The sequence below is a fragment of the Trametes versicolor genome (genome assembly GCF_000271585.1).
Source record: "Trametes versicolor FP-101664 SS1 unplaced genomic scaffold TRAVEscaffold_2, whole genome shotgun sequence".
Classification (NCBI taxonomy): Eukaryota; Fungi; Basidiomycota; class Agaricomycetes; order Polyporales; family Polyporaceae; genus Trametes; species Trametes versicolor.
The window spans coordinates 3250295-3276400 of record NW_007360322.1 but is presented as its reverse complement, the minus strand read 5'-3'; the positions used below and the strand labels follow the sequence as shown (position 1 = coordinate 3276400).

Genomic DNA, 26106 nt, shown 5'->3' with positions numbered 1-26106 from the left:
CCTGATGCATGTTGACATGTTGTCCAGCCAATCTACCCAAGTCAGTCGTTCCTCATCTCCGACCCGGAGCCATAATCCTTTCGGGCTGCTGACGGTACCCGATTTCGCGCTTCGCGGATTTCAACGATGGGAGCCTGGGGGTCCTGGAGTGCACTGCTTTAGGGCGGGATCCAGGGCATCTCCAATTCTCCCCCGCAGAGATCATTCCGGTGCGGCCAGGTGTGTGCGATCGATCAGTGATAGACCACACGCGCCCTCTTCGGATTCGAATTACTGACCTAATTGCAAATCCTTGAAGATCACTATCGACACCGAGTAGAAGCCTCTGCATCGCCCTCGATGCGCGCCCGAGCACGTCCCTGTCGCGTTAAAGCGCGCTTGCTTGTGCGCAGTAGACTGGAGGCTAATAAAACCAAGTGGTGCTAGGCCGGGATGACACCTGATATCTGCCGTTTCCCCCTCACGCTCCACCCATGCCGCCATTCTTCAACAAACACAAGGATACCAGCCCCCCAGAACCTCTGCGAGAAGCGGCCCCCAAGACTGTAGACTTTCCCATTCCCCTAGTTACCTCTCCGGAAGCCCTGAACACGAACGGTGATAGCCCAAACCCTACCATCAACGTCCCAGAGCCAGAAAATGCAGACGACCTCGATACTGCTAAGCGGCTAGATGGTGCATTCAAGGTCATTGGCGATGCGCAAAATGGGTACAGCAAGTACCAGGGGTCGACTGTCGTCAAGCTCGTCAATCAGTCAGGTGAGGATTTATTGCGTCTGAACAGTGAGATCCACCAAGAACTACGCTGACGACCTTAATTTCCTCAGGCGATATGCTTGGGGCGATCAAGACGGACGTAGCCAGTGCACAGAGCTTCTCCTCACCCCTCAAGCCCGTATACGAAAGCGAGGCCATGAAAGTGGTCCGGAGCGGCGTGAACGCGCTAGTCGACAGCCTCCCAGGACTTGTCAAGGCCCTGGACGAGGTCGCGAAGCTGCATCCGTTCATCGGAAGTTCGTCGTCCGGTTTGCCAATTGACTCCAAGTATAATTTCTCATCACCGCGCAGTCGCCGTTGGAGCGTTCCGGATCGTCGTCGAGCTCGACCTGAAGCGCCGGGACAACGACAAGAAGATCGCGGCGCTGTTCCTCCAGATGAAGGACATGATGGAGGCATTGCTCCAGTATGCCCGTCCGCGTCTTCCCGTCAATGAAATGTCCACTCATTTTTTTTTTTGGCAGACTGCGGTCGATCAAGGACCACGAAAGCATCGGCCCTGGCGGCCAGACAATCAAGGCGCGCATGCAAGACCTCGTCAAGCAGACTGCTGACGACATCACCGCATGCGGAAACGCCTGCGACGCATACTCGAAGAAGCGGCTGGTTGTCAAGGTCATCAAGGGCTCGCTCTGGGACGGCACGCTCAAGGGCTATATCGACGTATTCGCAAAGCGCCGAAAAGAGTTCACCTTTGCGCTGTCCATCCATACTGGGGTCGGCGTGGACGACGCGAACCGCAAGCTCGACTCGCTCGACTCGAAGATGGACGTCTTGATCGAGTTCTTCACGATGTCGGTGACGCCGGAGTTCAAGGAGCTCGCGGCACTCGTGCAGAAGAAGGGCGGGGCACGCGCGGTGATGGACAGCAACGAGACACTCAACGAACTGCTCGAGTTCAAGGCTTCCAGCGCGGCGACGACGTCGAAACGGGCGGAGCATGACGGTCCAGAGCACAACAGTTATCTAGGGAAGGGTAACTTGGATGCGCTCAAGCTGGAGCTGTTCGAGAGCCCCGAGCTTGCCATCAAGAAGAACTTGGACGTATTCGAGCGTAAGTTCAAGATGCAGCAGAGGGAGCTTGCTGAGGAGATGCGGCGGGCGGTTCACCACGAGGGCGACCGTGTCATTGAGGCCGTGACATCTGGCTCTCATGACAGAATCATCGATCCGGTACGTATTGACGATCCTCGTGGGTTTAATGCTGACGGTTGACCCCTTTTCAGGAAATCCACGAGATATGGAAGGAAATGGTCAGCATTCGTCAAACATTTTGTTACGTTTTATGTCTGACCGAGTTTTATATAGCGATGGCCAGGACACGTAAAAGCGCGACACTTCGTGCTGGCCTTGCGCGACTATTACCGCCAGCAGATCGAGGCGAAGAGAAGGGCGAAGGGCGAAGAGAACCCGTCGCGTATCGGCGACGACGACGAATGGGCGCTGGAGTGGATCAGTATCAACAGGCTTCAGTCGATCGCCGAGGCCTTCGATGACGACGCGTCAGGCTTCATCACCGTCGCCGAAGTCAACCAGTTCACAGCAGCACGTCCGAAAGGATGGAGGTGAGTAGCAACGCTGGCTAGTGGCTATCCTTAACTAACAAAGTTCTAGTCTATCACATTGGCTTGCCTACTGGGCGATAGGCAATGACTTTCTGTCAACGTTTTGTGGATATAGCTGATGTTATCTTCCGCAGGGTGGCAAATGACGGCGACATACTATCGAAACAAGGTCGTCGAGTTGATGGGGAAGATGTTTGCGATACAGTCGCTCATCCGTCCCGCAAATGCGCAGGCCGTGGAGAAGTATCTCGAGACGGTGTACAAACGCGTCTGCACCCTCACGTCTTCCTTCGTCTGCGCGAATGAGTCCGACGCGTTGAAGGCGCGCTTCCAAAGCTACGTCGACGACGAGGAAAAACGCCTACGCGAGGGCCTTGAGACCGTGCGGTATGACATAGACGCTATGGACACACTCACACTCATCACCGGGCCGGGGAGGATCGAGAAGGTAAGCATTCATGATGACGTTAGGTCTCAAGTATGCGGCTAACGGACCCTTAGTACTTGTTCCCCGTTCTCTACCTGCTCCTGAAGCGCGACTATGAGATCTTCCGCGTGTGCCGCAAGATGGTCGTTCATAAAGATGAGCTGTGGGACTCTGCCGATACGTTGGTCTGGGTCTTTGACGCGGTTGACTTTCGTCATAACGAGCTAGAAGGCACGTCAAACGATGAATCTGTAGGCTCACGGGCGTCACTGATATGTACACCTTCTTAGTGCTCTTCAAGCAGCAAAATCTGGATCCCGCACAGCAATTTAAGGTGCACGCAAAGGAGCTGGTTCGTATCTTATGGAGCTCTCTATCCACCTTCATTGTTGACGCTCACCGCCTAGCTTGAGTACTGGCACGACGGCAAGAAATTTTGGTCCCTCGAGAATCTACGCGAATGGACGTTCACGGAATACGAATACGTCGACGCGGAGGAGGACCAGGAGGTCGACACCTCAAAGCTCTTGAACTATCCTTCGGCCGCGGACAATCTCTACAACGAGATTGAAGACATTGTGACCGAAAACGACACACGAGCGGATGACGACGTCAGGATCATGTAAGTCGGGCAGACTTTCCAATCTGCCGTAATAACTAAAAGTGTTCTAGTCTTGGAAGATGGACCGGACTCATTGGCGCAGAACGCTGGGTCACCACCCCAATCGTGACATTCTGCTTCCACGCATCCGCGGACAATGGGTCATACGAGGCGAGCGATACCGCCGCGCACGGAACCGCTTACACCATTCTTGGCGGGTATACCAAGAAAGAGGACGGGTCGGTTGAATACAACTTCACCAGGACGTATGCAGCACGCCTCAAGAAGATGTACTTCACCGGTACGCTGAACGAAGATGGCGACACGCTGGCCGGTAGCTGGGGATACGAGGACGACGAGAAAACCTACCGCTTCCTGTTCAAGCGCATCCCTGCAGAGACGCTCATTTCCCGACCACCGCCTGCGGAATTCGAGGAGAACAAGGTCCGGGCCCTGTGGAAGTATGCTCTGACGGCGGTCCACAACGAAGTGCGGAGGAAGATGTTCTCGTGGTCGTACCTCAAGGAGCGACGTGATATCAGGCGGGAATATCTCCAACTTGTGGAGCGCGAGATCGACAACATGTCCACGGGCGACGACCTAGACCGCTTCGCCATCTTGGACCGCACGGCGACTTGCGAGGAAGTCCGCTCTTTCTACGTCCTCAAAGACTACACGCAGCGGCCTATTCCTTCGCACTTGTGAGTACCTCCAAGCCCGTCCGTCAGTGCTGCTTTGCTTATCCGTGCATAGCGCCGACTGCGATGCATGCGGGGAGCGCATTTACGGCGCGCGCTTGATGTGCCTGAAGTGCGGCTCGCGATGGACACTCGACTTCTGTGACAAGCCCAGCTGCAGAGCAGCCGTCAAGACACGCGACGATTGCACCGAACCCCATCTACCTACCCACGACTTCGTCAAAGTCCGAAGGTCATTCCACCAGCACCGCGAGATTGGCAAGATCCTTCGCTTGTCGGACGCGGGCCTCGAGCGCGCGAGGAAGCTTCTCAGCAAGGCTGCACGGGCACAAGCGGAGGAGGTCGCCCAGCCTGAGGAGGGGGAGAAGGCAGCCGAGGCGAAGATGACGAAGCAAGGCCGGGAGGGTGCTCACGCCTCCGAATCGGACTCAGAATCAGAGGCGGAGCCAGAGAAGCTGACCTGCGTTTCGTGTTCCGCCACGGTGTCTTACTCGTGTTGGTACTGCATCGACTGTCCCGGTATGTCCTACCAGCATTAATGACATGCCTATTCTCCACTGACGAGTGCACACAGCCGAGTCGAACGTCTTCGTCTGTCAAGAATGCGACGAGAAAGGCGGGGTCGATGCCGGGGACCACAAAGCTACGCACAGCCTCGTGCACTGCAAGGAGAAGGTCGAGGCGGAGGGCGAAGGGGATGCGGCGCGGAACTCGGAGCAGCGACTCTCGGCCGTCGAAGGGAAACTGGCTTCGCTTTCAGCGCAGATGGAGAGGATTGAAAAGCTTCTAGAGTCACTAGCTGGGGCCCGGTCAGCGTGAAAGATCCAGGAACACTATCTCAGGCCACCTTCCATCCTAGCAATGATTATTTACGCGCATCAACGAGCACTTCGACTTGCCCCCCACCGACATCCCGCGGCCTGACGTACCGTGTTCGAGGAGCACCATGAATATGTATTTCCACACACACCCCACAATTTCTTCATACATCCAATATCATTGATCATTAGGTTGTACTCTGGTCAATCTTTGCGTCACGGAACCTGCGCGAGCTTTGCAGCATCCTGTAGAGGCTGCTGCTGTTCGTCGGACGCTGTCAGTGTCAACTTACAGTGTCCGACTTCGATTGGTCTTCGGTGGGCACACAAAACTTTCATCACAAAGTCACTTTGCCGGAGTGGTTAACGGGATCGCCTGCTATTCATAGCTGCTAGCGGTTGGGCTTTGCCCGCGAGTGTTCGAATCGCTCAGGTGACGCATTTTTGTTTCCTGGTAGTCAGGAGCGGGCGTCTTCGCGTGTCTCCGCGTCGCGTTTCGAGCGTACTCTCTTGACCTCTAACCTATACCCCTACAGTTCGAGCACTTTGATACCTTGACCTCTTCAGGATGAGCGCAGCCAAGTATGCCAATCTCCCAGACATCGTGCGTTTCTCAGGTGGCTTCGTATCTTTCCCAGCTAACGCATCGATATCAGGACACAGCCCAAGACGTATATGAGACCGAGGACACCTTTCCCACTGCACAGGACAGCGTCAGTGTCACTAAACACGGGCGTGACCAACTAGTTGACGCGTTTTGGTAGAAAGGCGACTCGAGCGACGATGAAGCGAGCGCGCCCGCTCGCGGCCACGGACGCGGAAAGGGCGGGGAGGCGTCTGGCCGCGAGGAGCTCGACGCGAGCAGCGTAGACCCCGAGGAGGCGTCCAAGAAGTTCAAGAAAGCAGAGAAGAGTGCGTCCCTTCCTCTCGCGTTACGTGCCTCTCCGTAATGAACACCATTGGCGGGGGTAGAGCACCATCGCCCGAAAGTACAGTACGTCTACCCGCCTTCGCCGTCCCCCGAAGACGAGTCTCGTCCCGTCTCCCCAACACGCTCCTCAATCCCCCTGTCACAACGCCTGCGTCTTCTGCAAGCGGAAGTAGCGTCGCTCGAGACTGAGCTTTCCGACCCGACCAATCCCCTACTCCGGAAGGAGAAAGAAGCCGGGAATGCGGATCCTGGCGAGCTTATCCGCGGCATGGTCGACGTGAAGCGACGCATTGAACAGATCAGCAAAGCGCGGGAGGGTCGAGGGAAGCTAGTCAGCGCTGTGCTCGGGGAGTCCGACACTGAGGACGCGTCTGAGGCGGCGACGGCGGTGAAACGGGAAGCAGCAAAGAACGCTGAGGGCGCGGAATCTGTGCCGGTGCCTGCCATTGTGATACCAAGAGCCCCAGAAGTCCGAGATATCGCGGAAATGGACAAACGGGTCGGCGAGCTGGAGAAGCTGGTGGGCTCCTCAAGCACCGCCCTCGACGAGGTGCGCCTCTTGCTCGCTGCTCCATTAAATTCAGCTCAACTTTTTTCATAGCTTGCACCATTGCCGCCCCCTCTATTGCCACTTTTGACACGTCTCAGTGCGCAACTTACGCTCCTCACACAACCACGCCACATCGACTCGATCTCGCGCCGTATCAAGCTCCTCAACTCAGAGCTGGAACGCACATCTGGCGCGAGCGGCAGTCAGGCACACAACGCGTCCCAACGGCGCGGTGCGTCCACGCACCACCAACCCGCCTCTGGGTCTGTCTCCTCCCCGGCATCGGCCACCCCGCCCGCACCGACTGCGTCGTCGGCTGTACTGCAAGAGCAGCTAGCCCCAGTGTTATCGCGACTGGCGCCGCTCCTTCCGCATATCCCCCACATCCTTACTCGCCTACGCACGCTCTCTGCACTGCATACGTCCGCTGCGGGCTTCCAGAAGACGCTTGAAGGCCTCGAGGAAGAGCAGCGCCGCACGCGGGGTGCGCTTGAGGAGCTTCAGCGTGCCGTCGAGGGCGTGGAGAAGAGCCTGACGGAGAACGAGACGTTAGTCAGAGGGAACGTGCGCGAGCTCGAGGAACGGATCGAGGGTGTGGGCCGGAGGATGGACGACCTGAAGCTGGAAGCGAGCTAGGGCACTACCGCAGGTTCCATCTACGGATTCGGTCCTCTCTGGAATGTCATACTGATTGTCATTGACGTGGACATACTGTTAGGTCCGCGGGCTTGACACGCGATCAACAGGGTGCGCTCGCCTACCTAAAGATTTGCCAGCTTGTTGTTGCAACCTAAGTCTTCGAAGCCTTCAGGATAAGCCGCGCGTCGGCTCTTGCCGTTCTGTTGAATGCCCAATTGCTCGCCTGGGAGAACTTTTATGCGTCCTTACCATCTACGACGTCCCTTCGGTATTGCTCTTCGAAAGAATAGAAGTACGTATCGTGTGCGCATACCACGCCTACCGGGGTAATGTGTCCAGAACCCTAGTACGCTAGCGCCTTTTGGGAGTTATATACAACGCAGACGCATGCTATCGTGACCATCTCCCTTCTCCCAACTGCACCGTGAGTCTTCGTACACCTCTTTCACGATGTTTCTGACAAGGACTCCTCGCCCAGTTCTAGCGAGAAGACATGTGGCTTCTGTCAACCGATTCACTCAAGCTCGTCTACTTCGATCGCGTCGACGCGATCGAAGGCGGATACGCCATCCTCTCCCATGTCTGGGACGACTCCGAGCAGTCTTTTCAAGACATTCAGAAGCTTTGCTCCGAAGGTGTAAGCTACGATTCTACCGGCGACGGCGACCACTCGGATGGCGCGAACCAGGCCTTAAAGAATGCGACCCCTCCCATTTCTAACAAAATCCATGGATGCGTGAAGACGGCCAAGGCGCACGGCTTCGGCTGGCTCTGGATCGATGCCTCTTGCATCGATAAGACGAGTAGCGCGGAGCTCTCAGAGGCGATCAACTCGATGTTTAGCTGGTACGAGAAGGCCTCCGTTTGCTACGCCTACCTCGTCGACGTCCCGAAATCCTGCGTCCTCCACTCCCCAAAATCCGCTTTCCGCACAAGCAGGTGGTTCTCCCGCGGTTGGACCCTACAGGAGCTCATCGCGCCACGTTGCCTAGTCTTCATGTCTTCCGAATGGACATATCTCGGGACGAAGGCTTCCCTGGCGCCCCTCCTCTCGGAAGTCACCGGTATAGATGTCGAAGTCTTGACGTTCCGCCGGGAGCTGCGGCAGGTCAGCGTCGCGCGTCGCATGTCATGGGCCTCCGGACGGGAGACTAAACGTGTCGAGGACGAGGCATATTCGCTCATGGGACTGTTCGGAATCACAATGCCCACGATCTATGGGGAAGGCAGGAAAGCCTTCCGGCGGCTACAGGAGGAGATCATGAAACAATCCCCAGACCAGAGTCTCTTCGCATGGGGAAGAGCTCTGCCGCCCGGTGCGTGTCGTAGACGGCTGGCTCGAGATATCGCCAATCCTATTGGAACACTCCTGGCTCCATCGCCTTGCTGTTTCGCCTCATCTGCGCGCTACCGACCTATCCCGTCAAGTAGAATTGCCGACGCGGTCCAGGGAATCATACGCGTTCCATCTAGTGACAATCTCGTGCTTTTAATCAGATCTCCCGCATAACTGTGCTGAACACTTCTCCTCAAAGACCGACCCGGACTTCGCCGTCACGAGCGCCGGAATCAGGTGTCAACTTCTCGTCGTCGATTTCAAGCCCTTCGCGCTTGCATTGTTAGCTTGTCGGACAGCCAACGGCGACTGCATAGGTCTTCTTCTGCACCAACGTCACGATGTACAAAGCGATCGCCCTCACTATCTGGTCGGAGCGGTATATAACGATAATGGCGCCTTACCAGAACATGTTACCGGCCTCCGAGCGACAGCGCGGGAGGCAGAAGGGCACCGACTCCTCTATATCAGGCCTCACACACTCGCTATCCTCCTGGAGCGTAGCATCGCCGTGCATGGGACCAACAATATGGTCATTGCGGAGCGGAGAAAAATCTACATCAGTCGAGACCTCTCTTTCCTTCCCCCTCATCCATGGCTGCGGCTGTTAGAGCCTGAGCCGCAGGAGATATTTCTCCCCGCATGGTTTGCCGATCAATGCCAAAGCCTTGGTTTTGGGCTCAAGGACAACCTACCTCCAAACGGCGACACCATCGACCTTCCACGAAACATACGGTTCGAGAACAAACTCACAGGCGAGGCATTCGTCGTCCATCTGGAGCGACTTCACATGTGGCTTTGCGTCTCCGTGTCTATCTATCCGTGCTCCCACCTAGCCTACTCCACGCATTACCAGCCTCACATGTTAGGTCCGGAGCAGCTCCCTTGGCGTCCCCGAGCTTTCGAGGAGGACTCGCTCAGCGACGGGTCACATCCGAGCTCATTAAAACATTGTGTGCGGTATTGGCGCAACGGGTGGAAGACTTTTGGAGACGCGGATAGGACGGTTCGAGTGTCTTGCACGCGTTGGACGACTACGACCGGAGATCAGTATTGCCTCGACTTGGTCCTCGAAGGATGTGTCTATGTTCCGCACGCCTATGATTCCAGCCCCGAACTGGACCGGTCGCATATGCGGCAGGGAGGCGATGAGATAGTTGTGTCACTACGGGGACAGCGACACGTCGCCGCACGGGACGCATTACGAGCAGAGCTAGGAAAAAGCTCATATGCAAGACAGAACGTGCAGCCGAAGGCCGTCCACGATGAGTTTCCATATTCCCCTGATAAGTTAGGCAGCGGGCCCATCCTTTTGACCGCCCTCTTGGAGCAGTACGAGATATCCCAGCGATCCCGGTCCACATCCAGATCCAGAACGTCCCGTCATCGTCTCCGTTCGTCCTCACGCTCCTGCCCCCCTTCCACCTCTCACTCCCGCTCGCGTTCCAGGCCCCCCTCCTCGCCTTCTAGTGCCTCCTCGTATTCTCGTGCCCCCTCGCCCGCTGGTGCCCCCTCGCGCGCTCCTTCGCTCTACCCTTTCCCCCGCATTTCGGTCTCCTCCATCGGATCGTCCCTGCACCAACGCCTGCGATCAGACAGCACCTATCATGCTGCGCGTGACCGATTTTCAGACCTTCCCCAACAAGCAGAGATACGGGCACGAACTTCGCCACGGGCTTGGAATATAGTTGGGTGGCTTTTGAAACACCTGTGCATGACAAGTTTGTCCTCTAGCAACTGACCCCACTTCCTGCCTTATGCGGACAAAATTGTTCTTGGCTGTCGACTGTTTGTGTATACTACCGTGTATAGAATGTAATTTCGCGCGGAGTGAGAAGGGAGAGATTACGCAGGGAGAGGTGCAAGCGGCCAGGAGGCGACCTGGCACACGGATAGTCCCACTCTCAGCTCGCCCCACGGGCCAGCTCGCGGTCAATCGCCCACTTGACGGCTTCCGCCACATTCTCAGCCGTGTGCGTTGGCGTGTGCGTCGGCGGACCCCGCGCGGGGTCGTACACCCCTGTCTTCACGAGGATAGACCGCCACCCGGCCCCGTTCGCGCCTGCGATGTCTGTTTGCATAGTCGATGTCATCAGGTTAATGTATAATACACGGCCGCAGAGACTCACCAGATTCCGGGTTATCTGAGATGTCAGTGTATCGGGTCAGCAGATACGGGATGGCTAGAGAGAAAGTCTACATACCGCCGACCATATATCTGCAGGCGTCCGTTCCGTTGTCAGTAGTTCCATCGGCAGGTGTTGGGGTACTCACACCGGTGGCATCTGCTCTATACCCTCGCAGTGCAATTCTTCCAACTGATCCAGGAGGAACATCTCCCCGAACTCGTACGTCGCCTTAGTCGGCTTCCCGTACTGCACATACGGATACGCCTTGCCTACGACCGCCTACATTGCGCACACATCCATAAATCCTGACACGATCAACCACACGGCTAAGAAATCAGCGACGCACCTTGTACACGGCCTGGAACGCCTCCCGGAATGCGCCCTGCCCCAACCGTGACTGCGAGAAGTCCGACTTCCACAGCAGGTCGGGGTTGCAGAACACGAGCTCTACCGGCTGCTGATCTGCGGGCGTGTCGAGATAGGACTCGCCGATGAGGCCGCGCGAGCGAATCACGTCGACCATGACCTGGATGTCGAGCGACCAGTTTCGCGGGTCGTGGAAGACGAAGATGGCAGAGATGGGCGTGCGGGAGAAATCTACGGGCTACTCGCAGTGCTTGGTTGAGTGGCGTATAGAGTGACGAAGGGAAGGTTTACCTTCGCGGTAGCCCGCTCTTCGGGCGAGAGATCGTGGAACGGCCAAACCCTGTGAAAGGGATCGGTTGGCTAAGCGAATATCGGACATTCATACTTGGGGGCTACTCACTCTGGTTTCCAGGCGAGGACGTCCAACGTCGTGTACGCGTGCTTAAAACCGTACCTGTGAGAGTTAACGTGTTTGCAATGAGACAAATGAGGAATCTAGAATGTGCGGGAAACTGAACCGACCCTTCTGCGACTTTGCGAACGTCGTCGTTGCGGCCGCCGAGGACTAGAACAGGCTTGTCCTCGTATTTGTGTGAGACAGACTGGAGGATGGTGTGTGCTTGGACAATTTGGTTGATCTCGAGCTGTGCAAACGTCATGAGAAAACAATTCTGAGAGAGAATGGACATGCATACATCGACGCCGAGTTGCGAGCTCAGCTTGCGCCTGCGGACTTCTTCGCCGACACCACCCCCATTGGTGAGCTGCAGTGTCTTTCGTGAGTCATAGTAATTGAGAAATCAACGTAGATACTGACCAGTATGAATGGCAGCTTGCTTTCCAGGGATGTAAGCACACGCGACACGCCTTCACTGGATGTCCACTCACACTCCCATTGGATTTGCTCCATTGAGCATGTCTAGGGCGCGCCGAGCCGCGGGTATCGTATGGGGACCTCTTAGCAAAACACCATCCTGAAAAGCTTAGTACGCTAACTAGTCATGGGTATACATGGCGCCTACTATGTCAAAGGCGAAGGCCAGCGGAGGTAGCTTGGATCTGGATGCCTGGTCTACTCAGAGGAATCCGTTACGTTCACCGGAGACGAGGATGCGCAAAGCTGACATACGCTTTATAAAACGCGTCGAGATCCCAAATGTAGAGTTGATGCACGAATACGCAGGTCTCCTGGAGCCGGCCAGAAGGACTGGGCGCGAGAGGATCATGGTGGTCGACGGTCGAGCGTGTAGACGCCCGTGAGACGCTGTCCGACATTCTCGGAGTGCCGTTCCCGAGACGGTCCGCGTCCCGGGCGCTTACCAACGCCTCTCGCGTCATCCGAAAAGGGATCCCGTCCGACAGAGCGCGGCGGGGAAGCTTGTGATTGCACCTTCTCTTCTCTTCTGCACCCCGCGTCTGGCCTCTCTCCCTCGTACCACCACGTCTAATGTCCTCTGCAGGCTGATCTGCTACGCCCAACTCCGCTGTACATGATGTCCAAACCGCTCGACAATGCTCTGCACACGTCCCCGCTCATCGAGTTCCTCAATGCGCTCCCATCGCCGCTTGCGACTACTCTGGTCGGTCTCGCCCCTTCCATAGCTAGAGCGCGGTACCTTGTACAAATACTCAGCTGGAAGGCGCCATGGGAGGACTGTTGGCTGGCTCTTGCCTCGTGGTGGGCGGTGTGTCTTGTACCGGAGCTCGGCTTGAGGTATGTTCTTCCACATTTTACCAGCACGCGATGAATTAGCATGGTTGGGGCATCTCCTTCGTGGGATGGGGCAGGTTGAGCACAGGCTGTACTACCCAGCTGACCTACTCCCTGCCCCCACCCGCCGCATGCTTAAGGGAACAAATTATCCCTCTACATTTTGCTAACTGATTCAACAGGTACCTCCTACCGCCAGCTGTGTTCATCCTATTTCTAGTATTGCGCTCAAGATCTGCTGCACAGCAAAACACTGCTCTAGTGACGGAAGACACGATCCAACGTGCCATTGCCGATCTAACGACCATCCACGCTTTCCTCCCTGCTCTCCCCTCAGTCTCCTCCGCCAGCGCCGTCCTCCCACTCTTAGCTCTCCTCCGCGTATTTGCTGTACTCTACACCCCCTATCTATTCCTCACCTACCTCGTACGACTCCGCATCCTCCTCGCCATCAGTGGCACCATCCTCCTCACTTGGCGCGCGCGCTGGGCCGCAGTCGTCCGGCGCGGCCTCTGGCGAAGCGCGCACCTCCGCTGGGCCGCCTACCGCGCCTGGTCCGTCATGTCCGGCCAGCCGCTCCCCCCAATCACGCTCTCCCCGCAGACGCGCTCGGACGCCGAGGTGGCTTCGCTCGCATCGTCGTCCTCGCTGTCCCTAGCATCGGGCGCCCCCGGCTCGTCCTTCCGCTTCCTGTTCACGATCTACGAGAACCAGCGGTGGTGGATGGGGCTCGACTGGACGGCCGCGCTCCTCCCTGGGGAGCGGCCCTCCTGGTGCTCGGCGTCACAACAACCCGCCGCGCCCCCGAGTGCGTTCGCGCTGCCCGCGCCCACTACAGTATACACGCTGGCCCCTGATGGGAAGCAGCGCCTGAAGCGCACGGCGCGGTGGCAGTGGGAGGAGCACGAGTGGCGCGTGGTCGTGCGCCGCGAGGGGAGCGGGACGAGCCGTGTGGAGAGGCCGCTGCCGAGCGCGAAGGAGGAGAGCGCGGCGGCGGCGAGTGCGACGCGGCTGCTGAAGGCGGCGGGGAAGATGCGGCAGCCGAGCGTGGATGCTGGGAAGGGCGAGAAGGAGGGCGATGGGGAGAAGGCGGCGGAGGATGGCGCGGAGCACGATGATGAGGAAACGGAGCCGTACACTGACCCGGATGGGTGGGTGTATGCGGACAACAAGTGGGAGGGCGCGAGCGGCAAGGGTGGGATGGGCAAGGTACGAGATTTCCAGGCGAGTGTACGAACGCACTCATATATTCTCTTTACAGTACACCCGATATCGTCGTTGGACACGGGTCGCCGTGCTCACCGAGACCGTTGAGCTGGTTCCGCCCGGCGAGCTGGGCATCCAGCGAGACGAGTCGACGTCCGTCTCCGACGGCCACGATGCGGGCACGGTCGCAACACCAGCTCAGAACGGCGACGCGAAGGCACAGCCACAAGAACCTACCGACGGCGCACATCTGCCGGGGAGTACGGGCGCCGCTGCGGCGTCGGCGGAGATCGTGCAGCCTGCAGAGGACGAGGGGTCGCGGCTGAGGCAGCGGTTGAAGGCCGCGGTGAAAGGCGCGACGGGCCATTCATAGTGTGTGTATGCTTTGGGGCTGCGCTGGCTTGTACGAAGATGACGTTTTGCTGCTTGATTCCGGAGGCGTGCACTCTAGCCGGTTGGCTCATGTATGTATGTATTAGTGATTATTCAACACCTATTTTCATCGCATGACCGTGCTAACCTTTCTCTCGTTTCAGGTAAATGGCTGCTCGTACCGTTTCAGAGTCTCAAGACGGATTTCTGCTCATCGTAGCTTCGTGCCCTCGCCGCCTCGTTTCTAGGAGTATCGCTGACTTGCTGTGCGTGATACATATGGTCAAACATTTCCCATTTTTGGGTGGGTGGACTCGTATGTCATACCACCGCCTACTGCGCCACCGGCAGACATACGGGTCGGAGGCAAAATACTAACGAGAGCCGGTATATAATATCACCTGCAAGTACTACGCTGATAACAGGGAAATCAACAGGCTGCGCGTGCAGTATGCACCATGCGTGCACGGGCGCGAATAGATCCGCTCGACGTGCATCGACACAACTCTGACGTCACCGACGGTAGCGCAGGGCTGCATTAAATGCGTCTCGAACGAACGAACACGACGCGTCAATCAACCAATCGCTTTCCCCCCTTTACCACCACGCCCGCTGCATACCAAACGCCACAGAGCAACGACGAGCAGCGCGAACTTATGGCCGACCAGAAGGCAAACGTCGTCGTGCAGACCGCTGTCCCCGAGGTACGCGTGACGATCACTCGCCCGCCATTCAATCCAGTCCCCGCCGTGCGCAAGCATCTGCCCAACGCCGGTAAGCAACGCCCCCACACCGCCCTCGAACACGACTCAAACCAGTTGCATCACAGGAACCCCGCGCGCAAACCGCGCCCCCACCACATCCGCCCCAGACGGCAGCCCCGAGTGGACAGAGGAGCACGCGCACCAGACCGTGCTCCAGCAGCACTGCGCCTTCTTCGACGCGGACGGCGACGGCGTCATCTGGCCGCTCGACACCTTCCGCGGCTTCCACGCGCTCGGCTTCGGCGTGCTCCTCAGCGCGCTCGCCGTGCTCGTCATCCACCTCAACTTCTCGTACCCGACGTGCCCGGGGCTGCTGCCGGACCCGTTCTTCCGTCTGTTTTTGGACAACGTGCACCGGGCGAAGCACGGGAGCGACTCGGGCACGTATGATGGCGAGGGCCGGTTCGTGCCGCAGAAGTGAGTGTCTTTACTGCAGTGCTGCGTGTATGCGCGCCGGGGCTGAACGGGCTGTCCGGCAGGTTCGAGGACTTCTTCAACAAGTACAGTAACGGGAAGGATGGTCTGACCCTCTCGGACCTGTGGGAGGCGCTGAAGGGGCAGCGCGTAATCATGGACCCCATTGGATGGTTTGGCGCGTTCTTTGAGTGTGAGCAGTGCTTCCTTGTATTGTCCGAATGTGCGCTCACGATTGTCTGAACTCCTAGGGATTGCCACGTATATTTTGTTGTGGCCGGAGGACGGCGTCATGAAGAGGGAGGACGTTCGGAGGGTGTTCGACGGAAGCATCTTCGCCGAAATCGCGTCAAAACGCGCGGGGAAAGCTGCGAAGAGCAAGGCTGCATGAGCGTACCAAAGGGGCTCATTCGTTCGAATTATAGGAGCTTGACTGACCCTCTGTGCAAACTTGGCCCTTCGGACTATTGTATAAGGCCTTCGAAGTTATTAGACGGTGGTTAATGTATGTATCTCTTTAGTTATGTGGCTGGATACACTCGCGAGTGAGATATAATCAATTGGAGAAATAATCCAACATCGCCCGCCTAGCTCAATCGGATAGAGCGTCAGACTCTTACTAGCGGGTGATCTGAAGGCTGCGAGTTCGACCCTCGCGGTGGGCTAATTGTTTTGTTTTGGCCACGTTGTGAACTAGAAGTGCCGACTCAGCGTCGGCACTGACCTGAGCCTGATTATTTCTAATATGTCGACAACTCAAAATGTCTGTACTCATGGTGCGAGGGCCAGTTTAGGTTTATTTCTCTAATATTGCATGAGTCAGTACTTTCGCACCGATGTGTGTGGTGGGTGCGGGCGCTCGAATAAGGACCGTCGCGCGACGAGATCTTTGGGATACGGAAAGAACCCTACCGCCTCTAACCTGTTCCATCAGGTTGCGTTAGCACCGTTGTACGCTACCTGATATGGCGTATGTGGGTGGACAGTTTTGTTACTCGAATGCTCTCGAAATGAACAGCTTTAAGCGGCGTGCACGTGTGTTGGTGGAAAATAGCGCCCGGTCTTCCCAGGTTCAGCCGAAGTCGAATTTTCGCGAATTCAGCATTGTCATATCTTTAAACGTCGCGCTCTCCTTCCCAAGTACCCGTCTTACCGTCGCGTTGAAAAGTACTCAACTCGCGCTGCACGGGCGCAGTCGGGATGAGCAGTCGGGGTATGCCGGGTGGGTTTAGCGCTCGCGAATTTCGAGTCGCAGAACTACCCTTCGCAGGCTCAGGTAATCGTTACGCCGTACTGACGGCAAGACAGAGATGTCGTGAACGTCGTAAGGGTGTATGGTAACACATGGGCCATGTTCAAGGCACCGAGCCGACCTGTTCAGATAGAACGCTGACGCAGCACAGACACTGGACTCAGATTCATCACGCCTGATACTGCGACGCGAGATTGCTACGAGTCCAACGTCTACTTACAGCTCACCTATAAATGTTATATAGTCTGGCTGTTCCAAAGCGGATAGGCGGCTAGCATATGTGAGCAGGAGCAGGTTTATACCCAAATAGACTGTATTACTACGATAAACGGGAAGGGTCTCCAGCTATCACCGGAAATCTGACGGTGGGGAGTTGGTCCGCCTACAACAGGACTTCCGGCTGCGCCGACGACTGCACGTCGTGCGAGCCTCCCGAGTCGATGAACGACTTCAAGCGCGGCGAGAGCTCGTACCCGCACTCCTGCAGCTCCTCCACGGCGAGCTTGTAGCGCACGTCGCCGACGGACACGAGCTTGCGGATGACGGCCTCGTACACGGTGCGCGGCGGGACCATCCCGAGCGACTTCATCTCCTCGAGGTAGAAGAACGCGTCCTCGTACATGCTCTGCGTGAGGCACAGGCGCACCATGCGCTCGTACGTCGTCTCGTCCGGCCGGATGCCCGCGGCCTTGAGGTCCGCGAGCAGGCGGTCGCCGAGCTCGCGGTGGCGCGCGACGACGCACCCAAGGAGGAGCAGGTTGAACGTGTCGATGTTTGGGGTGACGCCGAGGGCCGCGCTCGCCTTGTACGTGCCGATCGCGCGCTGGAGGTCGTTCAGGGCGACGGCGGCCTGGATGACGACGTTGAGCGCGACGACGTCCACGGGGGAGCCCTCCTCGTGCAGCATTTCGAGCTGGCCCCAGGCGTTGTCGACGGCCTCGGTGTCCTTGTTGATGAGCTGCAGGATGGGCTCGGCGGTCTCGAGGGAGGGCGTGATGTCGCTCTTGCGCATGAAGTCGAGCATGATGAGCGCCTCCTTGAGGTCGCCGTGGCGGCACATGGCCTCGAGGACGGGCGCGATGTGGTACTCGCACCAGACGATGTTGATTTTCTTCAGAACGCTGATGACGTCTAGCGCGAGGTCCGAGAGCCCGTGTCGCGCGGCCGTGTGCAGGACCTGGAGACAGCATCCCTCGTCTGGAAGGATGTGGAGGTCGTGGGCGACCTTTTGCCATGTGCGAGCAGTACCTTCCGGCTGCCGACTATGTCAGCGCAAGACATATGGATTGCAAGGACTGTGCTTACATAGAGGCCCTCTGCGCAGCTAACGAGCACATCCACCCAAACCTCACCGTCCAACCGCCGTACAGAAGTCTCCTCGAAAGCGACCGCCAGGTCAAGAGCAAGACGCGAGAACCCAAGCGCGGCAGCACGAGTAATGATGGCGGACGCGGTGTTGAGCGTGGGGGCAAGACCGGCTGGCGCAAGCTTCGCGAGGTATTGCAGGGCGAGTTCTAGGCGGTCTGCTTCTGCGAGGCGCGTGATGATGATCTCGTACGTGATTTCGTTTGGAGGGATAGACCACTCTCCCATCGCCTTGAGGAGCTCTTGCAGAGGGTGCTGTTCGACTAGTGCTAATGTCTGTAGATTGTGAATTCTAAGCAAGCGCGAAGCGAGGATCATATGGAGCAGAACTGACCCTCATCATGTGGTGGAAGGTCTCCCGACTCGGCCGCACTCCCAGTGCTACCATATCCTCGAAGACGGCGCGCGCTTCGACAAACAAGCCCTCCTTCGCGCACGCATTTAGCATGTGGTTGTAGGTGGTCGTATCGGGCTTTATGCCTTCATCTTTCATGCGCTTCGCAAGGGTCATGACGGCATGTGATCTGCCGTGGTCGAGGTGGGCAGCCATTCGCATGTTGTATTGGGCGAGAGGCGTATTCGTCGGTCCCCGAAACTTGCCCTCGGAGCGCTGGCGCATCCCATTGTTAGCTACAATGACAGACGGGCTAGGATATGCCGATAGATCGACAGCGAGCTGAGCAGCGGAGGCATATCGTCGCTGTTCGCGAACGCCTGTAAGTACGGGTGAGTTCGGGGCATGTCCGTTCAGACGGAGAACAGCACGTACAAGTAACTGCGTTCAACTCTGCGGCAGCATAGCGTATTTTGTGCTGCGCCCTCTTGAGAGCCTGACGTGAAGAAGACGCGAGCATTGGGATGGCGAGCACGGCAGGAAAGACAGCGAGAGCGAGCGCGAGCCAGTGAGCAACGCCTGCGCGCTTGAGAGAGACTCAAAACGGGCGTCCGAATAAAGAAGGCGTGGGAGAGCTGCCACGTGGGCCTAAAGGGGCCAAGGCGGGATCGTGGATCGAGGCATGTTCCAAACCACCGCGTCGCGACACCCTCCCCCTCCCGCTCCCCCGCGCAGACGCGTGCTACCTCCTCAGCATTTCTTGGATACCCATGGTACGTCCTCGCCTCGCTTGTCTTGGCCATCTGGTAACACTCCCGTGGCCAGTTCTACTCCGAAGCGATCCTCTCCCGCCGCGGGCCCCTGGCGAAGGTATGGCTCGCAGCACATATGGAGCGCAAGCTCTCCAAGACCCAAACACTCCAGACGGACATTGAGCAGTCTGTCGGTATGTACTGCAATCAAGTATGCGAATCCATCCGCGGGGATTGACGCGTTCGTAGACGCTATCATGCACCAGGAAATCGAGGTCATGGCCCTGCGGCTAAGCGGCCAACTGCTCCTCGGCGTCGTTCGTATCTACAGCCGGAAGGCGAAATACCTCTTGGATGATTGTAATGAGGCACTGCTCAAGATCAAGATGGTACGCCTTCATCTGCTGCCCTCAAATTCTGTTCCAACCATGCCCTGTAGGCATTCCGGCCCGGCCTGGTCGACATGACGGAAGACCAGCTCACGGTCAACCAAAATGCCATCACGCTGCAAAGCAACAACTTTGATCTCGATGCTCTTCTTCCTGACCTCGATTGGTATGCCGTTTGAACTGCGCTCGTGTGACTGTGGCTAATGTGCCGCCCCAGGGACACCGCAGACTTCGAGAGCAGAGACGTCCAACCAGGAGGGCAACACATCGCTCGTGCGGCTGACATCACCCTGGGCAACGCAGATTTCACGTTCGACCTAGAGGACACCGGATATGGATTCGACCTCGGTCCGTCGGACGGGATTGGCTCTCAAGACTACGACATAGATCTGAACCTTGACTTCGGTGACGGACCTGCCCCGGCCGACCGCGCAACTCCTCGCGACGAAGATGACGAAATGAGCGTAGAGGTCGGACGAGACGCGGCTGCGCCGCGTCCCTTCAGAGAGTCGCTGGGTTCGCACTTGCTTGGTGCGCACGACGCTGAGGGAGACTTCGACCTGTTGTCTGTGCGGAGCAGAGCCCAATCGGAGAACCCATTCGGTGGACCTGATATCGACATGGGCTTCGGCGACGCTGGCGGCATGGACGTCGATCTCGGTATCTCATTTGGAGACGAGCCTTTGAGCGATCACGCACCCACTCCCCACCTCACCCCTTCGCGTGCATGTAAGTCCTGAGTGTTCAAGTTTATATTGCTGCGGCTGACCGTTGAACAGCTTCCCCTCTCACTGAGCCTCCGCAGACGCCACCTCCTGATGTGCAGCTGACGCCCAAGGCGGTTGCTGAGGAGGCAACGAAGAAGAAAAAGGAGAAGAAGCAGATCATCGACTCTGTCACTGAGCTTGCAGACGGCCCCGGAGCACAGGTCGGACGGGGCCGCAATGCTGGTCTTGGTGCACCGGTGACCAAAGATGTTAGCGATATTGTGACAGAGCATTCCACCCTTCCCCGCTCGTCGCTCGTTATGCGTCTGCTCGAAATCAGGGACGACCCGATCGCACACTTCCTGCCTACGAAGACGACAGCTCAGGGTACCTTCTTCTTTGCTGCACCGCCAGGTCTCGTGCCAGAACTCGCAGACATGTTCATGCGCCCGGTTACGAACCTGAACGCCTCCAAGCGGCGTGGTGCATCGCCTGAGAAGCCCCCCAGCAAGAAGCGAAGAGTGGACGGCAGCGTCGCGGGCGACGAAGAAGAGCTCGAACAGGCCCGTCGCGAGGGCAGCCGCGCACCCAGTCTCGCCTTGGGCAGCGACGTGTACGGGCGCGCAAGCATGGGCCCCGGCATGGACTTCGCCTTCGGCGACAACAGCGGTATGGGCGAGGACTTCCACATGGACATCCCCGAGTTCGAAGGCGGCGCCGTTGGGCCTGAGGCCGAGCGTGCACGAAGCAAGTCCTTGGCCCCCTCTAGCCGACTCTCGACCCCACCACCCGACGTGATGTTGGAGGAGGGCGACGAGAGCCATGCTGATGTGACATGCCCGATCGCAGTATTCGACGATCGTGTCGCATCGAGTCAAAGCCAGAGCCAGGCGCGGACGGAGCCCGCATCAAGCGATGACGGCAAGGGCTACAGCAAGAACACCGTGAAAGCGCTGTCGATCATCCGTAAGGACCTCGAGCCGTCGGCGGAGGAGCCGGCCGAAGACAAGTACATGAGCTTCAACAACATGGCACAGAAGGTATGTGCTCCTTCCCGTGTCTGGTAGTGCAGCGCTCTTAAGCGTGTATCGCATTCCATGTAGGCGTCTCGTCGTGCTGCGGCTGCCTTCTTCTTCGAGCTGCTCGTACTCGGCACGCGCGACTGCGTCAAGCTCGATCAGCCTGAGCCTTTTGCAAACATCGAGATCCGCGCGAAGGACAAGCTCTGGGAGCGCCAGCGCCACGACTCGTCCATGGCCCCCTCATCCTCCGCCAATTTCCCTCGCGCTACCGTTGCCTCTCCCTTGGGCCACGCTCTCAGGCAGGGCTCTGCGGCGCCGTCGATCGCGTCCGCTTTCGGTCTCTAGATGACCGACTATCCCATCCTACGATCTGTATACGACCGCTCCATGACGGCATCTACGACGAAATCTTGCTCCTCGACTACGACATAACATGTCTATTGTATATTTCTATCATCTTTCCTGCCGACCTTCTTGTGTTGGACAACTACCTCGTCTACTCTTACGTACCTACCAGTCCTATCTTGTCGTCTCTGATGTCCCCTAGCTATGCGCAATGCTTGGTGTTATTCTTCTCTAATCTTATGTAGTATTGTGTATGTTGTTGACTCCACCAAAGCTAGAGTACGTCGTAGGCTTTTGTTTGACTGCCAGTCTATCCTACCCTGAATTGAATGTACCTCACGAGCTGTGCACGGTACTTGACGTTTGTAACTCAGGATGCCTGCTTAGCATATATCTTCCGAAGAATGCGTGCGATTGCGATGTGCATTAGAAGACGTAAGAGTGTAATAGCGTCCGTGAAAATGCGTGTGCGAATGCCTCATTCCGACGAGATGTTAATCCTCTCCTTCAAACGTTCATGAGCTACTTCAAGCAGTGATATTGAGGGTCGTGTGCGCCACGTCCATCGTCGCCATCTCCGAAGCCTAGCACAAGCGTTAGTACTTCAGCACAGCACGACTTTCCCGAACGCTACATTACACTCACCCCGAGGATATAAAAGTGGGCGACGGAGAGGCGCGCGGGGCCGGGGGCCATGTCGGCGGGGACGCGCACGATGTAGTTCTGCGTGACGTTCCCGGACGCGTCCGCCTTGGGGGCGTACTCGCCCGTGAAGAGCAGCGGGCCGACGGACTCGTTCGGGAGGCTGTCGCAGCTCGCTGTGCCGCAGGATTGGAGCCCGATGGCGACTGCGACGTCTTGCGAGCCTGTGAGGGAGTTCTATATAACACAGGCGCAGTCGCGGTGAGCGAGCGGCGGGGCGGAGAGGGGCGTGCGGCGCCACTGAGCGCACCTGCTTCTGGACGACGACGGTCATGGGGAGGCCCTGCTTCTCGGTGGAGCCGGCGGGGGGCTGGGTAATGCTCACACCCTGGGCAAGAGCGGAGACGGAGAGGGCAAGAACGACGAAGACGGCCTTCATGGTGGTGTAGGAGGGTGGCGAAGTTCAGGGGAGAGTGGTGGATGAGGGAAAGGAGAGGGACCGTTGACTGAGAATACACACAAACGTCTACGTCCTTTATACATACCATCCGACGCTATAGATATTTTTCACACGCGCACCTCACGGCGAGGCTGAGAGGGTACCTGCTCGGTACCGCCGCCTAGTGACGGCATGGAGAAGGAAGAGGAGCCTTGCTGTCGGCCGGGTGCACACCTGCACCGTGTAGTCGTAGCGATATTATGTGATGGGGCGAGGACGACCTGCATGAGGAAAAAATGATCATAGCGGTGCTCCTTCGTGGCGTCTGGCGTTCTGAACTCGTCACGGGTGGTCGTGAAGTCGGCGAAGTGGGGCCGCAGGCGGGGAACACGCGCGCAGGAGCGGGTCATTCAAGGCATGCATCCCAAGCAACATGATGCACGATGCATGGTGTCCGATGCTACATGGTGACGTCTTTTGAAAAACCGTACTGGCCAGCGAATGCGATCCAAGACGATTCCGTCCCCAAGCCTCGGGCACTGGCTTGTTCGATTGGTACAGTTGATGCGAGAAGTTCGACGTGTAACTGCTGGATATTCCACAATATTTAGATGAGTGTAGGTGCCCTCGAAGGTCGCACAGAATACCTACTGCATCCTATGCATGCTCGAAAGCGAACTGCCTGACGGACATCGGAAGCAAGACGAACTCGAGCCTGAACGCTGAGCAGTGGACCGACTGCGGCCGACTGTGGACCGTCGCGGGTGATGAGACGGTCACGTGGGCGCCTTTCTAGCGCGTCCGACGTCGCGTCGATGGTGTTTGGTCGTGTTTACGCGACAGACCCAGGGGCCAGTTGAACATCCTCAGCCACCGCGTCCTCATAGTGGCTACGACCTCGACGATACAGACGATACTGACGACCTCGACACGACCACTTGCACATACACACTATGTTTCCCAGGGGCGCCAGATTCCAAGCCGCTAAAGGTCCTGATTCACCTACTTCTGCTGTGGAATTTGCACTAACACGCTTGCAGATTCCGAGGTGCCAGGACCAGGCGCATATAACCCTCAAGGTAAGCATGTACGACATGCGTTTACAGTCTGTTCTGATAGCAGAGGAAGACCCGGAGTACGATGCCTACAAGCGCGGAGCGTTCCTCGAGAAGACAAACAGGTTCAACAAGGACAAGCCCTCAGACGTCCCAGGTCAGCCCTTGCGCGATAATTGTTGGACTCACGAAGTATTGACAGACCGTGTGCAGGACCTGGAGCGTATGACACAGACCCGACGAACGCGCAGAACAAGCCACCCGCCACGAAGCCACCCGTAGGCACCGACCGACTGCAAGCTCTTCAACGTAAGCTGGAGGACCTGGAGAGGATACATGTCGAAGAGAAGAAAGCTGTGAGTCTGTTCCATCTCAACTTTACAATCCGTTCACCTAACATCTCGCGCAGCATCATCTTGAACAGGAACGGCTCAAGCTCGAGCTGAACCGCGCACAAAGGACCGCCACCGAGCAGACCGAGCGCGCCGATAAACTCAGGAAGCAGAACGACGCGCTCGACGTCCGTGTCCAGGAGCTCAAGAAAGCGAGCACCACAGAACAGTCCGAGCTCCGTGAGCTCCGGCTGAAGCTCCGCGCGAGCGAGCACGAGCGCACACAGCTCGCGTCCAAACACAATGATGCCGGGGAGACCCGCAAGGCGCTGCAGGCGGCGGAGGCGCGGCGCAAGGATGACCTGCGCGAACGTGACCGCAAGATCGCGGAAATGGAGAAGACGCTATCTGCAGAGCGCAAGAAGCGGGAGACAGCAGAGGCGCGATGGCAGGAGGCTAAGGCTAAGACGGACGGCAGGGTCGATGAAGCGCGGGCAGCAGCGCAGGATCTCGAGGCGCGACTCCAGGAGACACAGAAGGAGGCGCAGTCCGCACGACAGGCTTTGGAGGAACTCGAAGCCAGCTCGCAGGACACTGAGGAAGAGCTCCTTGCTCAGCTCGAGCAGCACCGGGCCATGCTTGCGCGTGTCGCGGACGAGTACGGCCGCCTCGCATCCGCGAGTGTTGCTCTGTCTGTGCATGAACAAGCCAAGCGAGATACGGCTGCTTTGCAGCTGCGCAGCAACCGTCTGGAGAGGAAGCTTGCGAACAGCGAAGGCCAGGTCGTCGAGCTCGCGAACCTCATCCGCCAAGTGAAGGACGAGAACGTGTTCCTCTCTACCCAGCTTCGCGAGGCGCGCCACGAAGTCGATACGTACCGACACGCACTTGCTTCTGCTGCGGACACGCTCGGCATTCCCGACTCAGTAGCTGACATCGCCAGCGGGCTGGAGACCGTTTCTCGGGAACAACTCGCGTTGCAAGCCGAAACACATCAGGCCGTGCTAGCCGACGTTCAGCTCTGGGGCGCCCTCGATCGCTCACAGCGTGATTCCCTCCTGTTCCACGCATCGGTCCTCAACAAGGGACTCGACGACATCCGCGCCGAGCTGACGAAGCGCACGGGGGAGCTCTCCGCCTCTGAAGCAACTCAGGCTCTGCTCTCCGAGTCGCTGCAGCGTGCCCAGACCGAGTGCGCCGAGGCACAACGCATGCTCGCCGAGAACACGGCCGAGCTTGCAGAGGCCAGGGTGCAGAGTGCTACGATCAAGAAGGAGCTGGAGACCGCGCAGGCGAATGCCCGTTCTGAGCTCGCGCGGGCGGAGCAGAATCTGCAGCGCGAGAAGGAGGGGAGCCAGCGTCTGAGCGCTGCGGTCCAGAAGGCGAAGCAGGCCGAGCAGTTCCTCCGCAGCGAAGTCGAGCAGTGCGTGTCTCATGACTCGTAGCATCTGCAGCCTACAAGTACTGACGATGCCCGCCTTTCCGCAAACAGACTCAGCACAGACCTTGCAGAAGCGGAAAGGTACGAGGAGGCGTACAACGCTCTGCTGGCAGAGGTCGACGCGCTCGTGCTGCGCAACGCGCTCGCCGAGGACGAGGCGCAGGCACTGAGCAAGCACAACGCCGAGCTGCTCGGGCACCACAACCCCGCGCAGCGCATCATGTACGTCGACCGCATTCGGCGCGAGCTCCACGACACCAAGCAGGTGCGTCCCCATTTCCCCTTTCTCCCCCTTCCCCATTGACGCGGAACGTATGCTGATGGAACGGCGCAGCAACTGCTTGCGGCGATGCGCGAGCGGGACGGAGCGCTCGTGGACAACGACGGGCTGCAGCGCGAGCTCGGGTTGTACAAGTCCGTCGCGGTCCCGCAGGACGCGAAGCCGCGCACGACGATCACGCGCGTCGGCCGTGTCCCGGCTGGGCTGGCTGAGAGCGAGCTGCGATCTGTGTCGGGCGCGGGTGCGAGTGCGAGGCTGGCGAGCGTGCCGGAGATGGCGATGGCGGCTGGGGATGCGGACGAGGTCGCTGGGGAGGGCGACATGACGCTGGACGAGATCATGTAAGCTCGTCAGCTGTTGGCGGCCTTCCTGTTTGACTCGGCATCTTTGCTTTGTACTGTGCTTTCTTGGACTATCAGCTATGCCCCTCTCACGCGTGACAGGCCA

At 58.1% G+C, this 26106-nt stretch overlaps 10 protein-coding genes and 2 non-coding genes across 12 annotated transcripts; 9 read left to right on the top strand and 3 right to left on the bottom strand.

Moving 5' to 3' along the window:
• Positions 1-465: 465 nt before the first annotated feature.
• TRAVEDRAFT_161764 (uncharacterized protein) lies at positions 466-5050 on the top strand. Its single transcript, XM_008036396.1, has 14 exons — positions 466-759; positions 828-1013; positions 1069-1183; positions 1242-1950; positions 2004-2030; positions 2086-2342; positions 2392-2447; positions 2477-2790; positions 2844-3020; positions 3074-3121; positions 3177-3391; positions 3442-4071; positions 4124-4587; positions 4643-5050. The coding sequence occupies exons 1-14, from the start codon at positions 474-476 to the stop codon at positions 4885-4887; spliced, it is 3729 nt and encodes a 1242-aa protein (XP_008034587.1). The 5' UTR covers positions 466-473; the 3' UTR covers positions 4888-5050.
• A 181-nt stretch (positions 5051-5231) lies between these two features.
• On the top strand, positions 5232-5325 carry TRAVEDRAFT_t34. Its single transcript has one exon. It is a non-coding gene; the product is annotated as a tRNA-Ser (tRNA).
• A 117-nt stretch (positions 5326-5442) lies between these two features.
• TRAVEDRAFT_161761 (uncharacterized protein) lies at positions 5443-7003 on the top strand (the record flags this gene model as incomplete). Its single annotated transcript, XM_008036395.1, has 5 exons — positions 5443-5490; positions 5543-5599; positions 5651-5798; positions 5859-6367; positions 6419-7003. The coding sequence occupies exons 1-5, from the start codon at positions 5455-5457 to the stop codon at positions 7001-7003; spliced, it is 1335 nt and encodes a 444-aa protein (XP_008034586.1). The 5' UTR covers positions 5443-5454.
• A 496-nt stretch (positions 7004-7499) lies between these two features.
• Positions 7500-9812, top strand: TRAVEDRAFT_43732 (HET-domain-containing protein; the record flags this gene model as incomplete). The annotated part of the gene is made up of 2 exons (XM_008035711.1): positions 7500-8322; positions 9676-9812. The coding sequence occupies 2 exons, from the start codon at positions 7500-7502 to the stop codon at positions 9810-9812; spliced, it is 960 nt and encodes a 319-aa protein (XP_008033902.1).
• A 434-nt stretch (positions 9813-10246) lies between these two features.
• On the bottom strand, positions 10247-11895 carry TRAVEDRAFT_112540 (HAD hydrolase; the record flags this gene model as incomplete). The annotated part of the gene is made up of 11 exons (XM_008036394.1): positions 10247-10413; positions 10472-10525; positions 10639-10750; positions 10818-11075; positions 11129-11177; positions 11238-11291; positions 11360-11481; positions 11533-11601; positions 11655-11673; positions 11726-11811; positions 11860-11895. Coding segments are annotated over 11 exons (1026 nt in total), but the record flags the coding sequence as incomplete, so codon positions are not given.
• A 360-nt stretch (positions 11896-12255) lies between these two features.
• TRAVEDRAFT_142328 (uncharacterized protein) lies at positions 12256-14257 on the top strand. Its single transcript, XM_008036393.1, has 3 exons — positions 12256-12551; positions 12731-13757; positions 13810-14257. Exons 1-3 carry the CDS (start codon positions 12328-12330, stop codon positions 14125-14127), a joined length of 1569 nt encoding a protein of 522 aa, XP_008034584.1. The 5' UTR covers positions 12256-12327; the 3' UTR covers positions 14128-14257.
• A 525-nt stretch (positions 14258-14782) lies between these two features.
• TRAVEDRAFT_113260 (Caleosin-domain-containing protein) lies at positions 14783-15695 on the top strand (the record flags this gene model as incomplete). Its single annotated transcript, XM_008036392.1, has 4 exons — positions 14783-14900; positions 14956-15307; positions 15370-15497; positions 15556-15695. The coding sequence occupies 4 exons, from the start codon at positions 14783-14785 to the stop codon at positions 15693-15695; spliced, it is 738 nt and encodes a 245-aa protein (XP_008034583.1).
• A 190-nt stretch (positions 15696-15885) lies between these two features.
• On the top strand, positions 15886-15969 carry TRAVEDRAFT_t35. Its single transcript has one exon. It is a non-coding gene; the product is annotated as a tRNA-Lys (tRNA).
• A 969-nt stretch (positions 15970-16938) lies between these two features.
• TRAVEDRAFT_112660 (uncharacterized protein) lies at positions 16939-18369 on the bottom strand (the record flags this gene model as incomplete). Its single annotated transcript, XM_008036391.1, has 3 exons — positions 16939-17811; positions 17862-18197; positions 18256-18369. 3 exons carry the CDS (start codon positions 18367-18369, stop codon positions 16939-16941), a joined length of 1323 nt encoding a protein of 440 aa, XP_008034582.1.
• A 612-nt stretch (positions 18370-18981) lies between these two features.
• Positions 18982-21796, top strand: TRAVEDRAFT_161748 (kleisin alpha). Its single transcript, XM_008036390.1, has 7 exons — positions 18982-19028; positions 19081-19201; positions 19257-19396; positions 19447-19562; positions 19614-20125; positions 20176-21143; positions 21207-21796. The coding sequence occupies exons 1-7, from the start codon at positions 19026-19028 to the stop codon at positions 21468-21470; spliced, it is 2124 nt and encodes a 707-aa protein (XP_008034581.1). The 5' UTR covers positions 18982-19025; the 3' UTR covers positions 21471-21796.
• A 201-nt stretch (positions 21797-21997) lies between these two features.
• On the bottom strand, positions 21998-22551 carry TRAVEDRAFT_43727 (uncharacterized protein; the record flags this gene model as incomplete). Its single annotated transcript, XM_008035710.1, has 3 exons — positions 21998-22054; positions 22116-22349; positions 22423-22551. The coding sequence occupies 3 exons, from the start codon at positions 22549-22551 to the stop codon at positions 21998-22000; spliced, it is 420 nt and encodes a 139-aa protein (XP_008033901.1).
• A 1640-nt stretch (positions 22552-24191) lies between these two features.
• TRAVEDRAFT_26706 (uncharacterized protein) lies at positions 24192-26085 on the top strand. The gene is made up of 3 exons (XM_008035399.1): positions 24192-25361; positions 25431-25644; positions 25714-26085. The coding sequence occupies exons 1-3, from the start codon at positions 25150-25152 to the stop codon at positions 26002-26004; spliced, it is 717 nt and encodes a 238-aa protein (XP_008033590.1). The 5' UTR covers positions 24192-25149; the 3' UTR covers positions 26005-26085.
• Positions 26086-26106: the final 21 nt, after the last annotated feature.

Coding starts and splice junctions, on each gene's coding strand:
- TRAVEDRAFT_161764 (XM_008036396.1), top strand. CDS start 474: ATGCCGCCATTCTTCAACAAACACAAGGATACCAGCCCCCCAGAACCT. Junction 2,343..2,391: donor GCACGTCCGAAAGGATGGAG/GTGAGTAGCAAC, acceptor ACAAAGTTCTAG/TCTATCACATTGGCTTGCCT. Junction 3,392..3,441: donor GATGACGACGTCAGGATCAT/GTAAGTCGGGCA, acceptor AAAGTGTTCTAG/TCTTGGAAGATGGACCGGAC.
- TRAVEDRAFT_142328 (XM_008036393.1), top strand. CDS start 12,328: ATGATGTCCAAACCGCTCGACAATGCTCTGCACACGTCCCCGCTCATC. Junction 12,552..12,730: donor GTACCGGAGCTCGGCTTGAG/GTATGTTCTTCC, acceptor CTGATTCAACAG/GTACCTCCTACCGCCAGCTG. Junction 13,758..13,809: donor GCAAGGGTGGGATGGGCAAG/GTACGAGATTTC, acceptor TTCTCTTTACAG/TACACCCGATATCGTCGTTG.
- TRAVEDRAFT_161748 (XM_008036390.1), top strand. Junction 20,126..20,175: donor CCTCACCCCTTCGCGTGCAT/GTAAGTCCTGAG, acceptor ACCGTTGAACAG/CTTCCCCTCTCACTGAGCCT. Junction 21,144..21,206: donor TCAACAACATGGCACAGAAG/GTATGTGCTCCT, acceptor CATTCCATGTAG/GCGTCTCGTCGTGCTGCGGC.
- TRAVEDRAFT_26706 (XM_008035399.1), top strand. CDS start 25,150: ATGCTCGCCGAGAACACGGCCGAGCTTGCAGAGGCCAGGGTGCAGAGT. Junction 25,362..25,430: donor CTCCGCAGCGAAGTCGAGCA/GTGCGTGTCTCA, acceptor TTCCGCAAACAG/ACTCAGCACAGACCTTGCAG. Junction 25,645..25,713: donor AGCTCCACGACACCAAGCAG/GTGCGTCCCCAT, acceptor GGAACGGCGCAG/CAACTGCTTGCGGCGATGCG.